At 36.2% G+C, this 18,544-nt stretch overlaps 1 protein-coding gene and 3 long non-coding RNA genes across 4 annotated transcripts; 2 read left to right on the forward strand and 2 right to left on the reverse strand.

Moving 5' to 3' along the window:
* The first annotated feature begins 738 nt into the window (after positions 1–738).
* LOC129946428 (uncharacterized) lies at positions 739–1,324 on the forward strand. The gene is made up of 3 exons (XR_008781583.1): positions 739–922; positions 1,000–1,109; positions 1,176–1,324. It is a non-coding gene; the product is annotated as an uncharacterized LOC129946428 (long non-coding RNA).
* A 1,775-nt stretch (positions 1,325–3,099) lies between these two features.
* LOC129946427 (uncharacterized) lies at positions 3,100–4,620 on the reverse strand. The gene is made up of 2 exons (XR_008781582.1): positions 3,512–4,620; positions 3,100–3,440 (listed from the first exon to the last, which is right to left on the reverse strand). It is a non-coding gene; the product is annotated as an uncharacterized LOC129946427 (long non-coding RNA).
* A 4,050-nt stretch (positions 4,621–8,670) lies between these two features.
* LOC129944794 (uncharacterized) lies at positions 8,671–10,559 on the forward strand. The gene is made up of 2 exons (XM_056054459.1): positions 8,671–9,908; positions 9,988–10,559. The coding sequence occupies exons 1-2, from the start codon at positions 8,671–8,673 to the stop codon at positions 10,472–10,474; spliced, it is 1,725 nt and encodes a 574-aa protein (XP_055910434.1). The 3' UTR covers positions 10,475–10,559.
* A 3,947-nt stretch (positions 10,560–14,506) lies between these two features.
* On the reverse strand, positions 14,507–15,360 carry LOC129944046 (uncharacterized). The gene is made up of 4 exons (XR_008781384.1): positions 15,037–15,360; positions 14,862–14,965; positions 14,663–14,807; positions 14,507–14,606 (listed from the first exon to the last, which is right to left on the reverse strand). It is a non-coding gene; the product is annotated as an uncharacterized LOC129944046 (long non-coding RNA).
* Between the last annotated feature and the right edge of the window lie 3,184 nt (positions 15,361–18,544).

Here is an 18,544-nt window from a genome sequence, read left to right on the forward strand (position 1 = left end):
CAGTAATACAGCTTCTGATGTCCAAGACTTGGAAGAAGAACAAGAGCTGGCCAGACTTGAGCGTCGGAAAAAAATCCTTGAGCTAAGGAAAGAATTGGACCAGATGGAAGCGCCCACAACATCTTCGGTTGCACCATGGCGTGCAGTGGACTTCTCAGACATCGAAAATGCTGTTCCTGCATTCAACGGTGACGATCCATACAGCATCACTAAATGGATAGTTGACTACGAAGATGTGACCGACTCGCTGGGATGCGATGACCGATGCAAGTACTTGTCTGCACGCCGTCTCATGCAGGGAACTGCGAAAATGCTGTTACGCACGGTCTACGTTGACAACTGGGATTCTTTGAAGCAAATACTTATCAAAGAATTCGACCATAAGATGAGCAGACAGCAGGTCTATCGTCAACTGAGTGAGAGAGTACGTCGTCAGGGCGAGCCACTTCTTCGATATGTCATATGTATGCAAGAACTTGGGTCACATGCTGAAATCGATGAGGCAGAGTTGATCGAATTCATTATCGATGGTTTGAGGGATTCACCAGCAAATGTCTCTATTCTTTTTGCCGCCAAAACTATAGTAGAGCTCAAAAACCTCTTGCCACGATACGAAAAAAGAAGAGTTCCGAGGACTATGGTTGCTAGGGCAACAACTTCTGGAGGAAATATGGTTCCCTCAACTTCAGCATCAAACAACGAGCAGTCCAAGAGATGTTTTAATTGCTCAAAGTATGGGCACATCGCAGCAAAATGTCCAAAGGAGCAACGACCAGCTGGATCCTGTTTCAAATGTGCTGACGAGGGGCACACTTACAAAAACTGCCCTTATATTGTGAAGACCAGAGTTGGAGCCGTGAACCGGGATGCCCTACATGATGACACCAAGGAGCTGACTCAGAGTTTGGATGCTGTTCAGATGGTGAGTGTCGCCTTTATGACAAATAAGAATAAGTGCACAAAATTTATCGATTGTTGTTCTCTTTTGGATACCGGTAGTCCGATTAGTTTCATACGAAAGTCTGTTCTGCCTGAAGAAATTAACGTTCAAGAATCATTAACGTATTCAAGATTTAAAGGATTAGGAAACATTAAACTCTTTACGTACGGTACGATTAATTGTTATATTAATATAAAAGATAATTTAAATCTTGTTTCCCTTATGGTTATTCCAGATGAAGTAACTCCTATACCTTTACTTATTGGTCGTGATCTCCTTGAAATCTTTAATATAAAACTTAACATGAACTGTAATAAAGTTAATATAACTTCTGAGCAGTGTCAAAATGAAATTTGTTCGAATAAAGTTTTTCTTTCTAACCAATTGTATATGTGCACTTATTCTGATGAAAAAACCGAACCTTCAGAGTATAGTCATTATAAGAACAACATAAATGATGTTTTTGGGAGCAGCGTATTAGCCGGTGAATTAAAGATACAACCTAAAGAACTTAGTGATTGCTTCAAAGACAAGTTGAATACATTTGATCATGATCGGATTAAGCTTAAAGACGATCTTGATGTGAAGAGAGAATACAATAATGTTGAGGTAGATAGTGATTTATTTGGCTGCCATGCTTTTGAGATTATATGGGATAGAAAAGATTATATAGATATTGATTCAAATCTTAGTTTAGACATTTCAAAAACTATTAAAAATATAGTATCTCAAAATTATTTGAATTTTGATAAAACTATGGTTTCACCAAAGGATTTTGAGATGCACATTAGACTTACATCTGATATTCCTGTTTGTTTTGCTCCGCGAAGGCTATCAGTCTCAGAAAAAGGTACTGTGAGTGAAATAATAAAAGACCTATTGGAAAAACGAATTATTCAGCCAAGTAGTTCTCCGTATGCTGCACCAATAGTTTTAGTTAAGAAAAAATCTGGTGAAACCAGAATGTGTATAGACTATCGAGCATTGAACAAACGTACAGTAAGAGATCCTCATCCAATACCATTGATAGACGATTGCATTGAATACCTGGAGGGGAAGAAGGTTATGACCTTATTAGACCTTAAGAGTGGGTTTTACCAGGTAAAGGTAGCAGCAGATTCAACACAATTAACATCTTTCGTAACCCCGAACGGTCAATGGGAATTTCTTAAAATGCCTTTCGGCCTTAAGAATGCGCCCAGTGTTTTTCAGAGATTCATAATTCAAATTTTTCGTGAATTTATAGACAGAGGAGATATAGTTGTCTACCTAGATGATATATTAATTGCTAGTAAAACTATTACTGAACATTTTGAGATACTTACTAAAATTTTATGTTGTGTAGCGAAGAATGGGTTGGAGCTCAACTTGTCAAAATGTCGCTTTGCATATTCGAAACTTGATTACTTAGGGTTTAAAGTAACGGAACATGGCATCCAACCTAGTGATTCCCATATTCGAGCGATTGCTCAATATCCTGTGCCTAAAGACAGAAAGAAATTGCATTCATTTTTAGGACTTTGTTCATACTTTCGCAGGTTTGTCGAATCCTTTTCAAGAATAGCAAGACCTCTTTATAATTTATTAAAAGCTGAAACTCCTTTTAGATTTACTTCCGAATGCGAAGATGTTTTTCAGACTTTAAAGGAACGGTTAACATCTCCACCTGTATTGGCAATCTATAGTCCAAGGAAAGAAACAGAACTGCATTGCGATGCAAGTTCATTAGGGTATGGTGCAGTTCTACTCCAACGACAAGAAGATGATAAATTACATCCGGTAGCATTCTTCTCTAAAAGCACCACTGATCAAGAGGCCAAATACCATAGTTTTGAATTGGAAACTTTAGCCATAATTTCAGCTTTACGTCGGTTCCGTGTTTATTTGCAAGGTATTCCTTTTACAATCGTAACTGATTGCAGTTCTTTAACAATGACACTGAACAAAAAGAATGTTAATCATAGAATTGCTCGATGGGCCTTAGAGCTGGAGGATTATGATTATAAGGTCAAACATCGTAGTGGTGCCAATATGAATCATGTTGATGCCTTAAGCAGATGTAATGTTATATCCGTTATTGACTCTGAGGATGTTGATTTCCAACTCAGAGCAGCCCAAAATCGAGATGTAAAGATTTTGGAAATGAAAAACAAACTATATTTAAAAGATAATAATTCGTTTTTAGTTCAGGATGGTATTGTCTTCAAAAAAAATAAAAATGGTAAACTTCGATTCTATGTCCCATCTGAAATGGAAACTAATGTTATAAGAATGATCCATGAGAAAATTGGGCATTTAGGTGTAACAAAAAGCTCTGATCAAATTGGCCGTCACTATTGGTTTCCGAATGTTCAGGAAAAAGTTGAAAAATACATTAAAAATTGTATCCGTTGCATAATGCACTCAGCACCAGTTCGATCTAATATACGCAATTTGTTCAATATTCCTAAGGAGCCCATTCCATTCCATACAATACACTTGGATCATCTTGGTCCTCTCCCTTCAATAAAGTCAAAGAGAAAACATATATTAGTGGTAATAGATGCATTTACAAAGTTCACTAAATTATACCCAGTTGTATCTACAAGCTCAAAAGAAGTATGTGCAGCACTAAGAAAATATTTTGAGTATTACAGTAGGCCATCAAGAGTAATTACTGATAGGGGAACCTGCTTTACATCACTAGAGTTTAGTTCATTTGTTATAGACCAGAATATAGATCATGTTAAGGTGGCAGTTCATTCGCCACAGGCCAATGGTCAAGTAGAGCGAGTCAATAGGGTATTAACTGGCATGCTTGCTAAGCTTTCGGAACCAATCGAGCACTCAGATTGGGTTGTTACTTTAACACAAATAGAATTCGGACTAAATAACACTATACATCGCGCTATTCAAAATACACCAAGTCAATTGTTATTTGGTATTAACCAAAGGGGAGTAGTAATCGACAAATTAACAGAATTTCTTGATGATAAACAATTAAGTCAACTGGAAAGAAATCTTGAATTGTCAAGAGAAAAGGCTTCAGAAGCAATCACTAAGATTCAGGAATATAATATTAAATATTTTAATGAGCATAATAACCCGGCACGTATATACGATGAGGGTGATTATGTAGTAATAAAAAATGTAGATACAACAACCGGTGTAAATAAGAAATTGGTTCCAAAGTTCAGAGGCCCATACGTTGTTTACAAAATTCTACCTAATGATAGATACGTAATACGCGATATCGAAGGTTGTCAAATCACACAGCTGCCATATGATGGCATTGTCGAGTCTCGAAATATTCGACTTTGGAAGAATCGAGACTCTGAAGGTTCGGTTGATTAAGGGCGACACCTACCATCTCATGATTATAACTTAAGACTTGTTTGTTTAATTTAATCGTGGGCGATCAAATTGTCAGATTGGCCGAGTTGTAGTATAAAATTAAGGCAACTATCATTAATAATGTGTAATTCCCCTTATGTTTAGGTTTCAGAGTTTCGTAGCTAGATGTCGCACGCTGAGCGCGAAACTCTGAAACCTGAGACATAGAAGCGAGACAAAAGGTTGTTTGGCTCGCTCTCATAAAAATTTGTATTCTAACGACTATTCTATTCAACGGACGCGCCCAAGCCAGTCGAATTAGATTTGTAGTCTTTAAATAAGAGTTATATTTTAATAAAGAAATTATATACCACAATTTTATGTGCTTCTTGACTTAATTAACAATTTGTCTTAGAAGTTGAGTTAGCTTAATCTCTTCTATACCCAAAATGTATGTTGTGTTGTTAACAAAATAGTCTTTCATTAACCATAGTTATTTTTTGCGACTTTAAATTACCGCAGCACGAATTTCCTTCTGATTTTTTACAGTTAGGTAGCGGTCTCAATAGAACATGTTTTAAATATTAGGGCGAGGAAACAACTTTAAGTCATACAAAAAATATTTTCTTTTTCGGACTTAACCCTACTTTTTTTGTATGTAACCCCCTGACCCCCTGCTTGGGGTCGCTATAGGATTTGGGGTGGGTGCGAGTTTGCGTATATGCAAAGTACTTTTTCATTTGAGCACTAAATAAAAGAAATTACCAAGAAAAAAAATAAGTATGGCAACACCGAACAAAAAACAAGGAAGTAATGTCAAAATCAACCATTTTTGTGTGTTTTGTTACATACAGAACTTTAAAAATTAATTAAAAATAGAAATAAATGTTCCTCGCTCTAAAATTACTATAGTTATAATTTATTTGCACATATCTATCGAATAAAAAACACCGCGAGTCGAAATTCGTGCTGCGGTAATGGAAAGTTGTGCCGTTATTTTTTTTTAATCCATTATGTAACAGGAGAAATATCGATTTTGCTTCTCAAAAAATCCTGCTTCTAATCTTATGACCCGCAGTTTGTTTGTTTTGTAAATAATTAAAAATAATATCAATCTAATAACATCTCTGCGAATAAGAATCTGAACTATGCCGCGCGTCTATTGTGCTTACTCCGTAATGGTGTGCTTTAGATACTTATGCCGAACACCAGAGAGCATTACATGATTTATGAATCCCGACCGCCCAAAAATCGAATTCAACTAATTTTTTAAAAATAAACAAACACAAATGTCGACCAACCGAACGGTGCAAGCGGAAACGTAAATAATTTATTATTCTTTTTATAAATTCAATTTACCGTTTTAATTTGATCAACAATTTTTATTTTGAAAATAGCTTGGAAGAAGAAAAACAATTCAACAACTTTTTATGCAGCACAAAATTGTTGAAAATAATCGAAGAGAAAACCGACCAATTCATCAACAAATACATCAGCAGTAAGCAGTCCGAGGACGTTCATGCTCCAATTGTTTTAGATTTGCATTTATTTTATCGAGAATTTGTAGAAAGATCACAACTTCTACTGCATCTCTTGGTTGAAGAACCGACACAATTTCAGGACCTGGCAGAGCGTGTTGTTTTGTCTGTAGTAAAAAATATACTCAAAACCTCATTAAAGTCGCCTATAAAAACAATTGATTCCGAACAAGTTCACGTTCGATTTCGTTTCATTGGACTGCCGATACAAGAAAACTTGATCTACGACATAGTACCTAATAAATATCCAACCAACGTGGCTGTGCTCAATTGTGTACTGTCTGGGTACACAGAACCTGAGAGTTATACGTAAGTAGACGACAATAGTTGGCTAGAGAGGAATTTATTTTTATTACGCCTTCAAATTCTCTTAGATTACAATCGGTTTGGTATTGTTCAACAGGTTGCCAAGTCAACGCCATAAAGAAACAGGTAACAAAAGGTTAGTATAAGCATCATGCTAGTATCCTTTAACGAATGCCTTAATGTCGCTACAGTCCGGGACGGACCTGGGCTTTAACCAATACGCGTCTCCAACCAGCTCTGTCCCTAGCTAGATGTCTCCAGTTTCGCACACCAAGTTGGTTGGACCAGGTCAGTGTCGCTGTACACCCTGTAAAGTTTGTCATTGTATCTTGTCCTCTACTCTTCATCTGTGCAGACGGTACCAAAAATGACACGAAGAATTTTCTCTCAAGGCATCCTAAGATGCGCCTTAAAAGAGAACTTTACTACTCAATTGCCTTCTTAGTCCAAAGATGTAGCGATTTGCAGGTTATTCTTCGTTTGATTTCAGCGCTGGTATCGTTGTCAGAATTTATAGCGGTGCCTAAGTAGACAAAATCGTCAGCTACCTAAAAGTTATAGCTGTCCATGGTGACGTTTTGTCCAAGACGTCGTCATATTATGTACTTGGTCTTGCCCTCATTGACCACTTCTTCTCCGCTTTCGTCGCAATGCTTAAAAACGCACCACTGACACCACGCTTTGATTTTTTTTTGTTTTATAATAAACGGGCACTTAAGGGCTATGAATACCCTTAACATGTTTGAAGTTTAAACACAGTGCGAGCTTTGGGAAAATAGGGAAGGATTAAAGAGGAGATACCGATGCACATTGGTGTTAAAGTTTTGAATATCAAAATGATAGGGAAAAACGGAGTTGGGTAAAGCATTCCACATTCTCAATGTGCGGATAAAAAAAGAATCTCTATACTTGACAGTACGTCCGAAATTGAGCTCAAGGTTAAACTGATGTGCATTCCTAGTTCGACAGAACACTGTTTAAACAAATATCAACGAATGACATGAAAGATTGCGGCGTGGTTCAAGTGACGTAATTGTTTCGGTTATAGTTCTATCGCCTATCATTTTCAAACTATGTGATCATTCCATAAGAGATGATCTGTGATATTCATACCGAGTACTGAAAGTTGATTAGTTTCCTCGATGCAAGTGCCGCTCATGGATAGCGGCATCGGGGTGGGTTACCCTTTAACGACAGGAGACAGCATTAAGTTTTTGAAGCATTAAATTCTACACGGTTTTTGATTACCCATTGTACAATTCTGTTGAGATCAGAATTTAATGAGCGTATCATACGCTGCCGTTGAAGTTCCACATCCGAAGGAGAAGGATGAGCATCTAAAAACGAATATGAAAAGGTACTCTCATTCGCAAAACAGTTTAGTGGGTTAGAAGTTTCAGACAAAAGATAATTTATACAAAGAAGGAAGAGCGTCGGAGACAAAACGGAGCCCTGGGGCATACCAGCGTTTATTTTGTGAATATCAGATTTGAACCCGTCCAATACTACTTGAATTGAACAGTCCAAAATACCAAATGCACGCATTTTCGATTACCTTTGATGCCTTTGATTTTCCAATTATGTCCATCATCGGAGTATCCGAAAAATTGGATGAAAGATTGTGACTCTAGTGTTGACGATTGAGTTTTGCACAATTCTTTCCAGAACGATGTTGAAGAAGTCGCATGACAGTGCATCGAAATGCGTATACAAATATACTCCGTTAGAAAAATAGTAAAGAGAAAACTGACTTTGGGGTTTCTGGCATTTGCTTGTACCATTTTGGAGTCATGCCTTTAAGATTGTGCAATCAAGCTTAAAAGTTATTCTGTTTAAGGGACAAGATGATTCGATAAGCATATTTTCGTCTACCCTAAGACTTGCTCGAGGATCAGCCGAATGCCCCTAGAAAGCAAATCTTAGAATAACTAACGTGAAAAATCATATTTACATACTTGAAGAATTTTTTAAATATTCGAGCGCCTTCGATGGTAGTCGAAAGTTGGGGGGAAGATCCAAAAACTTCCAGCAAAGTTTGTCGACTTCTATTCAAAATTTATTCAACCTTGACTGCACTTCTAATAGAAGCGCTAGCAGCCATACCAATTAATGGCCTTTATTCAAAACACAGAGCTTAACATTTGTGCTACTAACTGCAAGACGCTTCAGCTTTGAAGTGCTACTTCGAGTCTAAATATTTATCATATTATAACACCGACAAAGATCACCTTTTAAGAATTCGAATTTTTTTTTTGAATCCTTTTCAGAACCTAATTGCTACAATTGTGCTCGTCCGATGAGCGAATATTCCAGACTTCGCTGCACTGGTACTTATCGTCTACTTAGAGTATTTTCCATTTTAAGTGTATCCACGCCGACCGTAGTCAACAAAATTTTTCACTCCCAAGTTGTACGCTTGTATGGTAATTGTCATTTAGATGTATCTATATTTTGTAGCATCATTTAATAAGTGTTTTCATATTTTAAAGACTACGCATACGATTGTGAAATTAAATTGGGCGCAAAGTACAGTATAACGGGTTATTTGGATTTTAAAACAATTGATTTTATAGCATGGAATCTAGTGAGACTCTAAACACTTCACTGTCGGCTGTAAAATCAATACCTGACGAAGATCTCAATGATCTTCTCATATTCAGCCAGAAAGGAAGTGTCGAAAATTCCAACCTAACCGATTTTCAATATCGCGAAGTCATGGAGATGACGGCAGATCTTTTTCGAGATGACGACGAAGAAGGACTAACTTTCAAACAAAAAACTCAAAAATACCCTCAAGAGTTTAATCTGTCTTTTTCTTCGGGAACACCAGATCCAAGTTTATTATTGAACTCACAGAAAAGTGAAAGCATTGGGCTTAGTTGCGGCACCCCCATTTTACAAGATAATCTTGAGGAATCTGTTTTTGTTCATCCTCAAATGAAGAATGAGCCACTAGATCTGTCGGTACCGTCAGTTCAATTTTCACCTGCTATATCGTCTAAGTTAGAAAATCAATCAAATGACGATCTGGATCTTGAGTTTTCTGCAGATCCCTTTTCTTCGATCTCGAGACCAAATGAATCGGATATATATGTCTCTGAGGATGACCCATACAAAATAGGTCCAAGTTCCTCTCGTGCTTGTAAATCATCCATGGAGTTTTTAACGCAAAGCTACAGTCAGGTATCCTTAGAAGATGAGGAAGAAATTTTAAACAAACGACGTAATTTGTATTCAACCAAAGCCCAGAAGGATTTTACCCAAATTCCAAGCTCGGTACAACGGCTCTATGATACCATTAAAGTGGCGTATTCAGATTTTGCTTTCGTATATTCCCTGAGCGCACAGATGTGCCAAGAAAAAGTGCCCATGGACTGCTTTGTGCATTTAAAAATTGGTCTATTGTTAAGCATTGCCTCACTAGAGGACAATCCAGATCGTCCACCTATCTCCGTAGTAGCCATTGGACCTGAGTTTGATATGGCCAGCTTGTTGATGGAGCACATTGGCAGTGTGGCAGAGAGATTCGTTGGACCAGATGATGATTTCAAGGTGCCAGCCAATGAAGACAGCAAGCACACATGGATTCATGCCGATCCTATTGTAATGGCCAGCGGTGGGATATTCTTTGTGGGTGATTGGGGGCGATTAAGAGCGTCCCGAAGTTTTAGATTATTTAAAATCATTGAGTGCGGTCAAGTACCTCTTGAAAAGACCACCGTCACTTGCGATTTAGAAGCAGCTATCTGGACTCACTGGCGATCGTATAAGTTTAATACTAAAGACCAACATCTTTTTAATAAATTTATCGAGTAAGTATACCTTCCTGATATTGGTTTTGACTTTTTGAGTGTTTGATTGGAAATATTTATAAAATATGAATATATTTAGAATTTTTGGTATACCACTTATAATCGAAGACGATAATCACGAAGCTCTGGTGGATTTTATACTAGCACAGTCGTCAATAAATAAACCCGAGTCAACTGTCGATGAACTCTCAATTGGGACAGATGATATGCGTGATTTTCTCGCAATCGTAAGCAAACGCAGGGTAGATCTAACAGAAGAAGCTTCAGAGATTCTGAGGAAGTATTTTATAGCTTCTAGAATGGACAGACCAGATTGCTTAGCACAAAAATCATTTACTACTCTTAAACTATTTGCCGAATCGTTTGCTAAGCTATCCCTTCGCCATGACGTTGTATTGATCGATGCGATTTCGGCAGTTTATATGGCTGAGAATATGATACAGAATCTGTTTGGAGCAGGAGCATATCCTCCACCAGAATTTAAAACTCACTCTTTTATTGGTGATGTCGATGAGCATATGATGAAGTTTCAGGAATGGCTTGAAAATTACATTTCTAGGTACTAGAATAGGAAAAGTTTTTTTTGGTTTTTTATTTACATGTGTAAAAGAAGTTCTAAAAAATAGGTTAAGCCATTTTTTTCTAAAAATGAACTAGCTCGATTCGAGTTTAAACTTTTTTTTTTTGTTATTTAGTTTTAATAAAATATAATATTATTATCATAAGAATAAAGTTAATACAGTCGTTCTTTATAAAATAAAGTGCAGATCCTACAAAATAAACAATTTTGTCTTGTTCATTATCCGCTTTTCAACAGGACAAGATAATACAAAGCCAAATACAAGATGTCTTGCTTCGGAAATACCACTGAACATAGAAACAGACCATGAGTCAGAAGCTGTCAAAGCGTTATTCTCAATTTTCCTAAAAAAGGATCGCAATTAAGACCTAATTCATTACTGGAATACCTTGGCATAAATTTTAGGGAGAGGATACCCAGCGCATATTTCTCATGAATGTGTAAAAATCATAGATTAAGCTTAAGCCAAATGAGGAAGTTGTTTTTTTTATAAGCATTCTCTAAGACCTACATACTTTCCTTCTTAATATGCTATCTTGAAACTACACTATTTTTCAAAATAATTTTCACAGACCATTTTAAAAGTTGACACAGACCGAATGTTAACAAAAAAATTAAAAAGGTCCATCTTTAAGAAACTTTATAAATGCTTTGGTGCAAATTTATACTCAACTCAGAGCCTGGTCTTGAGACTCCCTGACGAATCCACCATAGCTGCCAAACAGAATGTGAAGTACCTTGGATTCCATTTCAATGAGTTGCTAAGGTTCCACCAACACTCCAAAAACGTTCTTAAAAAAAACAATTTGGCCTTCCACCGCCTACACCCTTTGATGAAGAAAAGAACAGGACTAAGTCAACCAACGAAGATACTCATCTACAAGCAGCTCTTAAGCATCAGCTACTCCTTTCTAGTCTGGTTTTCAATCTCGAAGACAGCCATGAAGAAACTTTTAATATACGAAAGGAAAATTCTCAGAATTTACACCGGCCGTTACTTTGACCGGCATCGACGGAAACACTACAGGAATAATTATCTTTACTCTGAAGCCAAAATATTCCCGATTGACAATACCTAGTCCTGTCAGCGAAGAGACTTGTACGAAACATCATCGACCACCCGAATCAACTAATGAGAAGGATGACCACTGAACAACGACATCCAGAGCCAAGATACCTCAGTGTAATTTAAACTCTTAATGACAGCTTAATCATGGAAAACGAGGAAGAAGTCTCGTTTTATACTGCCCTTGGGACAGCCTTCTACCAAGGCTAAACACCACCTCCCCAAAACCAACACCAAAAGGAACATTGACAACCAGGAATGAACACACTGAGAATGATGAATCAGATGACTTTTAAAAAACTTAAGCCACTGTATAACGTTAGGCCCCTTATGTGCCAACAAATGTAAATTAGTCATAAGTATCATATTATTTAACACCCAAATTGTATATATTATGTTAAAAAAAAATGTATACTCAACTCATGTTAATAGGTACTCAGGCCTGTCATGAATTCCACCGTAATCGGAAACTTTTATAAATCCTAAAAAATCTTATCACGGATTCCGTTCGTTGGAATTTTCCACTACGGAAGATTTTTGTTTATAGCTTTTTTCGGTATGGAATTCGTTAGAGGGCGGACTAACTAATACTCAGAGCATATTTCTGTTTTTAAGGATCGTTGAAATGACGTCAAAATGATTAGAATAAAGGTGCTTGCATGGGAGGCCATAGCCACAGATTTTTGCAAATATTTAAAGCAGCAGTGGATAAGGATGAAAGTTTCAGCGCAACAAATAAAAATTTGAAGCAAAAAAGGCATAAAAGCAACAACATTGATCCCATCGATTGCTTCACGGCATGATAGCTGAAAAAAAGGTAGAAGATACCATCTTCATTGACATTTTTAAGTGCCTGCCTTAAATACCAATGTGGTGACTCCTGCTCTCCAGCGTTAAGCTCTAACGCATAATTATAAATTATTTCTTATAATCCCGAACCATTCGACGCTACCGCAGTCAGCCCAATTGAACTAAAAGTCTCAAGCTCCCGTAACTTCTGAACTAGCAAGCCAAAAACGTATTTCTTTTCTCCATCTACATCATGAAACTTACTGGGGTGCTTTTTAAAAGCGTCAAAGAAAAAAACAACAAAGGGGCACGTTATAACTGATCGTCGACATCAATTAAAGAATTGCGATGAATTGCATGTGTTGCAAGTTGCTCTGGCAGAACTGGGGAGTTATTCCGTTTTCCGTATTTTTCGAAACGATAATCGTCAAAACGATTATCATTAACGATATCGTCAATAATTTGCTTCACGTAACTTTATCGCTATCGTCTCGTCAATCGTTTTCGGTATAAGATCGTTCAGTATGACTGAAATGTCAAAATGAACTCAACGAAAGATAATGCTTGTTGGATAACTTGAAAATGTTATTAAACTTGTAAAAAATGTCATGTTACCAAACATGCTAATTACTTTGTGAAGTTTATTGTTACTGTTACTTTTAGTGTTTTTATTTGTTGCCGCTGATGATAAAACTCTTGTTTCAAAATGTAAGTTTTTTTTTTATGATATGTTTTTAAATTGATAATTCTAAATATATAATTTTGTAAATACATAGGTCAGTAACACAAAATCAGTTCCAAATGTGTATCAAATTTATGGATGAGCATCCCTCTTTGGCCAATGGGTATAAACCTAATTCTTTACAAGGGAAGGCGGACCTAAGTAAGTTGTGGGCCGAATTGGCTGTGATTTTAAATTCGAATGGCCCACCTATGAAAAACATTGCTTGTTGGAGGAAGGTAAATATGATGTTGATTGTGTAAATAACTTGTTTTATAAATATTTTATGTACATACATAGGTGTGGACTGATTACAAATATCGAGCTAAAAAAAACTGAGCCAAAATTTGTTGTCCATGCAAAAAACCGGAGGAGGGCCATTCGAAGAAGTAAAAATTACGGAGGATGATGAAAAAATAATTGAGTTGACATCAATTCGGAAGGCAGTATCCGGATTGAAGTGCATTTCTTTTGGAGCTCCAAGCCCATCCACAGCCGCAACAAATCTGTCAGTTGCATCGGCGTTAGCAGCAGCACCATCGACAGCCCCATCTTCCTCGGATTCAAAAATAGTCAAAAGTCCACAGCATTCCCCAGGAAATGAGCCTGTACAAAATAGGAAAAGGTTGGTTTCGTAAAATTTTGTTAACTTTCTACATTATAAATATTGTTCTTCCTATGAAATATAGATATTCAACCCCCTTCGTGGCAGCCAGTACCCCTAAACGCCGAAAACAGAAGGATACAATATACAAATGAGTTACTGAATGCTCAAATTGAAAATGATTCAATTTTTCAGGATAAATTATTGAACATTTTGAGAGAGCGAAATGAGCAAGATACAATGATTCAAGCCAGAGTCATTGAACAACTGGAAAGACGCAACGACATTGCAGAAAAGCAATTACAAAAAGGATATTTTTAAGTTGTGTGATTAATTTTGTATTTGAATTCATTTTTTTTTTGCTTAAACTATAGAATTTTTGTGTTTAGTTTCTAGTTATGTATGTTAATTATGCAGTTGTTTTTGTGTGTTAATATTTTTTTTCAGAAATATACCTAGTATAAATATATTTAAATAATAATAAATAATCATGTCAAAAACAAATTTTGTATATCATCTCTTATATTAATTGCTTCATTGCATTGTTTTCACTTGATATTTGCGATTCGCTCAATCCATAGCTAGGGAAGTTTTTGTCCTCTATTAAAATGTTACCATTTTTAACATTATAATATATACTTATGTTATGTAGAGCAGCACAAACATTTGCAAAGGTAGCAATGTTTATCGGTTCGTAGCAACTCTTTCTTTCTTCCAAGAGAATTCTCCATCGACCTGAGGATTCCAAAAATGTGTATTGATGTCTTGAAATAAGTTAATTTGTAATTTCCCATATTGCTTACCTTTCAAAATACCGATACAACATTCAATTACATTTCTAGCTTTTGCATGAACATTATTAAAATGACTTTTCGTTTCATCGGATGAGCTTCTATATGGTGAAAGCAACCAAGGTTCTAATGGATATCCACTATCACCTACAAAATTTTGGTTATAATGAGTTATTTATAACGTATTAAGTGTTGTTTTTTACCCAAAAGCCAATAGTTATGTTCTCGTACATTAAAAGTGTTTTCGAAAAATTGTCTTTCATTTGAATGTTTCCATACGAATGAGTCGTGTGCAGATCCACCGTATCTAACATTAATTGCCATTATTCTCATTTTATGATCACAAATCTTAAAACAAAATCGATTAATAGATTTTCATATCGTTGTTTCAGTATTACTTACAACCATTGCATTTACGCTGTGTTTTCCCTTCCTGTTAAAGAATATTTGTTCATCTTCCCGTGGTCTTTGTAAATAAAAATGTGTGCCATCTATGCAACCTACAACTATAAGTACATCTTCAATTAATAACTATTTGCAATTTATTGTTTTTGTCAATATTCGTTCTTTACTTAACCTCCTGGTATTGAAAATTTTTGATAAAACCATTGCTTTATTTCGGACTTTTCGTTTTCCCCAGATAGACTCCATTTTATCCACAGGGGACATAGCTGGCTTCCATAATGTTTGTTGTTTCCGAAACTTTTTGGATAATGTGCTTTGTGCAAGAGCGAGTCCAAAATCGTTGCCTGTCAACCATTGGTACCCTCCGCCACCCAAAGTCTCAATAGTTATAGCAAATCTTAATATTGAAGGTATGTATGTAGAACGACTACCGTCTGGCAAATTTATTGTTTCCAGTATCATTATAAAGGCCTCTTTTGAAATGCGAAAACGTTGAATAAAACTACAATTTTGTTAAATTATTTTACAATAAGTAATATGTACATATTTTCGTTTGTATATAAAATAAAATGCTTACATAAGGGTTGGAACAGAAAGAGGGTCTGATTCATCTCTTAATTGTCTTCGTAAACGTATTAATTGTTTTTTTTTTTTTGAGTTTTCATTTCCACTTTGTAACAAAAGTAAATTACGTCGAAACATGTTGACTTCAATTTGCTTAGTTGAATTTGGAAATTAATGACAGACGATACCTATTTAGCTATCGTGCAAACGCTATCGTTTTGACGATATCGCTTTGACGATTATCGTCTTACGTGAACTGATACTATCGTCGAAACGATATCGTCTAACGATAATCGTTTTACGGAATGACCAACCTGGATTTTTATTACATTATTACAATTACATTTTCAATATTTGATATTTATACATTTATTTATAATTTGTTAAATACTAACGGTAACAATTCTTAATATATACTTAAAATGTAAAAACTTAAACTAGACTGTTGAAAAATATTAATTTGCAATTTATACTTTTTGTATTATCATTTGGTGAATTAATGAAAGAGTGAAATTTATTATAGATTTCATTTAATTGATTTAAGGGACTATGTACACCATAGTTTGATCTGCTAAATTAGTATTTAATGGTTTTTGCAATTTTATACTCGAACGACTAAAACTAAAGTTTAAACTACCAAGAACTGATGGTGATGAAATTTGTCCGTTTATTATTCCAACAATAAAACAAAACCGCAAATACATCCTATGATTTGTCAAAGAAACAAGATTTATGAGAGAAAGTCTTTGTGAATAAGGCGGTAATGTTTGAATATCATGAAACCACGTAAGGGATCGTAGACAAAAACGCAAAATTCTTTTCTGAATGGCTTCGAGTGTTGTGGCGTGTACGACGTAGTAAGGTGACCAGTGTACAAGCATATTCCAGGACTGGTCTCACAAATGAAACAAAAAGTAATTTTAAAACATAAGGATCACGGAAATCACGGCTAAATCTCTTAATAAAACCCAGAACTCTATTTGCTTTCTTAGCTATGAAGTTAATATGTTCATTGAATGTTAGTTTAGGATCTAAGACACCACCTGAGTCAGAAAATACTTATACTCTACTTAAAGGACAAGAATCAAACATGTTACTAAAAACGATTGAACCTTTTTTGCGTGTAAAACTCATGGTTTTAAATTTGTCAACATTTAAAACAAGACGATTATTATTGCACCATTCCCTGAATAATATAATGTCTTCTTGCAAGTAGTTATTTTTTTTTTAATTTTAATGTCATCAGGCTTGTATTAGGACAGACGATTTTTTTATGATCGAAACCAAGTCATTCAGGACCAAGATGACTACCCTGGGGGACACCAGAATTCACAACAAATTAACTTCAATACTCATTACGAAATATATCTTGCAAATATGAGGAGATCCAGTTTATGAAACAGTCGTTAAAACCTTGCTGTAATAGTTTCAAAAATAATGTTTTATGAAGATTGATGAAAGAACATGTTTCGATGATTGACAATTTTCGAGGAGGTGAGTCACAGCCTTATTATGAGTATCAATTGGTAGTCGATAATTTCTACCAATTATTTGATAAGTTCGTATTATAGGTATCAACTGGTAATTTTAGACCGATTGTGAATATTTATCAGAAAATCATTGCAAATGAGTTTTATTTATTTTGTTTGAAGTTTCACATGTGAATTATTTGTTGCTTTTTGGCCACTGAAGGAAAAATTCTATGTGCGAAAATGTAGTTACTCTTATAAAAAATGACTTTCATTGTGTGGTATTTTTGGCTGTTATTTACAAGACTTATATACGTCCAAAGCTTGAGTATAACTCCCATATCTAGGCTGGTGCTCCTGCAAATTACTTAAGCCTCTTGGACAGTATTGAACGTAGAGCATTTAGATTGATTGGTGATATTACCATCATTTACTTCCCTTGAACATCGTCGAAATGTTTCTTGTCTCACGCTTTTTTACCGTTATTTTAATGGTTCATGCTCTAGAGAAATAGCCAGCTGCATTCCTCCCCTTAAACAGTTCAACCGTAATACTCGCGCTTCTAGGTTAGGTTAGGTTATAGTGGCTGTCCAAGATGGAACGGACACACTTAGGCCAGTTTAATGGCCCATTGTGATACCACATGAATCTTGAGGCTTCCTCCTAAGCTCAATGGAACCAGTTAGAGTCCCTTACGAAACTTGAGAGGCTGATTATACCGATATGATTTAGATGGTTTAGATCGTTAAAGAAGAATTCTTCTAGGTAATTCTTGCGTTTTCGAGCTAGAGCAGGGCATGTGCAGAGAAGATGAAGAACCGTTTCTTCCTCTTCCTCGTCCATACAGCTTCTGCAAAAGTCATTTGAGAATACGCCTAGTCTCGTGGTGTGCTTTTCTATTAGACAGTGTCCGGTTATGACACCTATTATCGAGCTTATATGCGATCTGCTTAGAGAGAGCAAGCACCTTGAACGTTTTAAATCCAGTGTTAGCCAGATGTTTTTTGTGGCTTGACACGTGGTGATGTTGGTCCACCTGGTGCCTGCCCTCCTCGCAGCGTCTTGCATTAGTAGCAGTTTACAAGTAGCGATTGGTATGCCAGTACTTGCCAAACGTGGTAGGATGGGTTGTACTGTACCGTTCCTGGCGAGTTCATCTGCCTTACAGTTACCTGGAATGTCTCTATGGCCCGGCACCCAGCAAAGGTGAATATTAAACTGTTGCGCCATCTCCATTAGAGATGATCGACAGTTATGGACTGTTATAGAGTTTGTATAGACTGAGTCCAGAGATTTGATAGCGGCCTGGCTGTCGGAGAAAATACGGATATCAGATGTTGATATCACGTTTTCTTTGAGCCAAGACAAGACTTCCTTAATCGCCAAAAGTTCCGCCTGGAACACGCTACAATGATTGGGAAGGCGGAATGAGAGACTTAATTTCAGTCGTTCAGAGTACACACCACCACCAACCCCTTCTTTGGTCTTTGAGCCATCTGTGTAAAAGTGGATTGACTCATCCTCTAAGAATGTCCTATCCTCCCAAAAAGATCTGGTAGGTATAGAAATCTGGAAATTCCTATCGAATTGTAGTTGGGGGATGGTGTAGTCTGTGTGCTTTGGAATTGATTCTAAGTACCTTAGAAT

Source organism: Eupeodes corollae, chromosome 2 (genome assembly GCF_945859685.1).
Source record: "Eupeodes corollae chromosome 2, idEupCoro1.1, whole genome shotgun sequence".
In the NCBI taxonomy this organism is placed as follows: domain Eukaryota; kingdom Metazoa; phylum Arthropoda; class Insecta; order Diptera; family Syrphidae; genus Eupeodes; species Eupeodes corollae.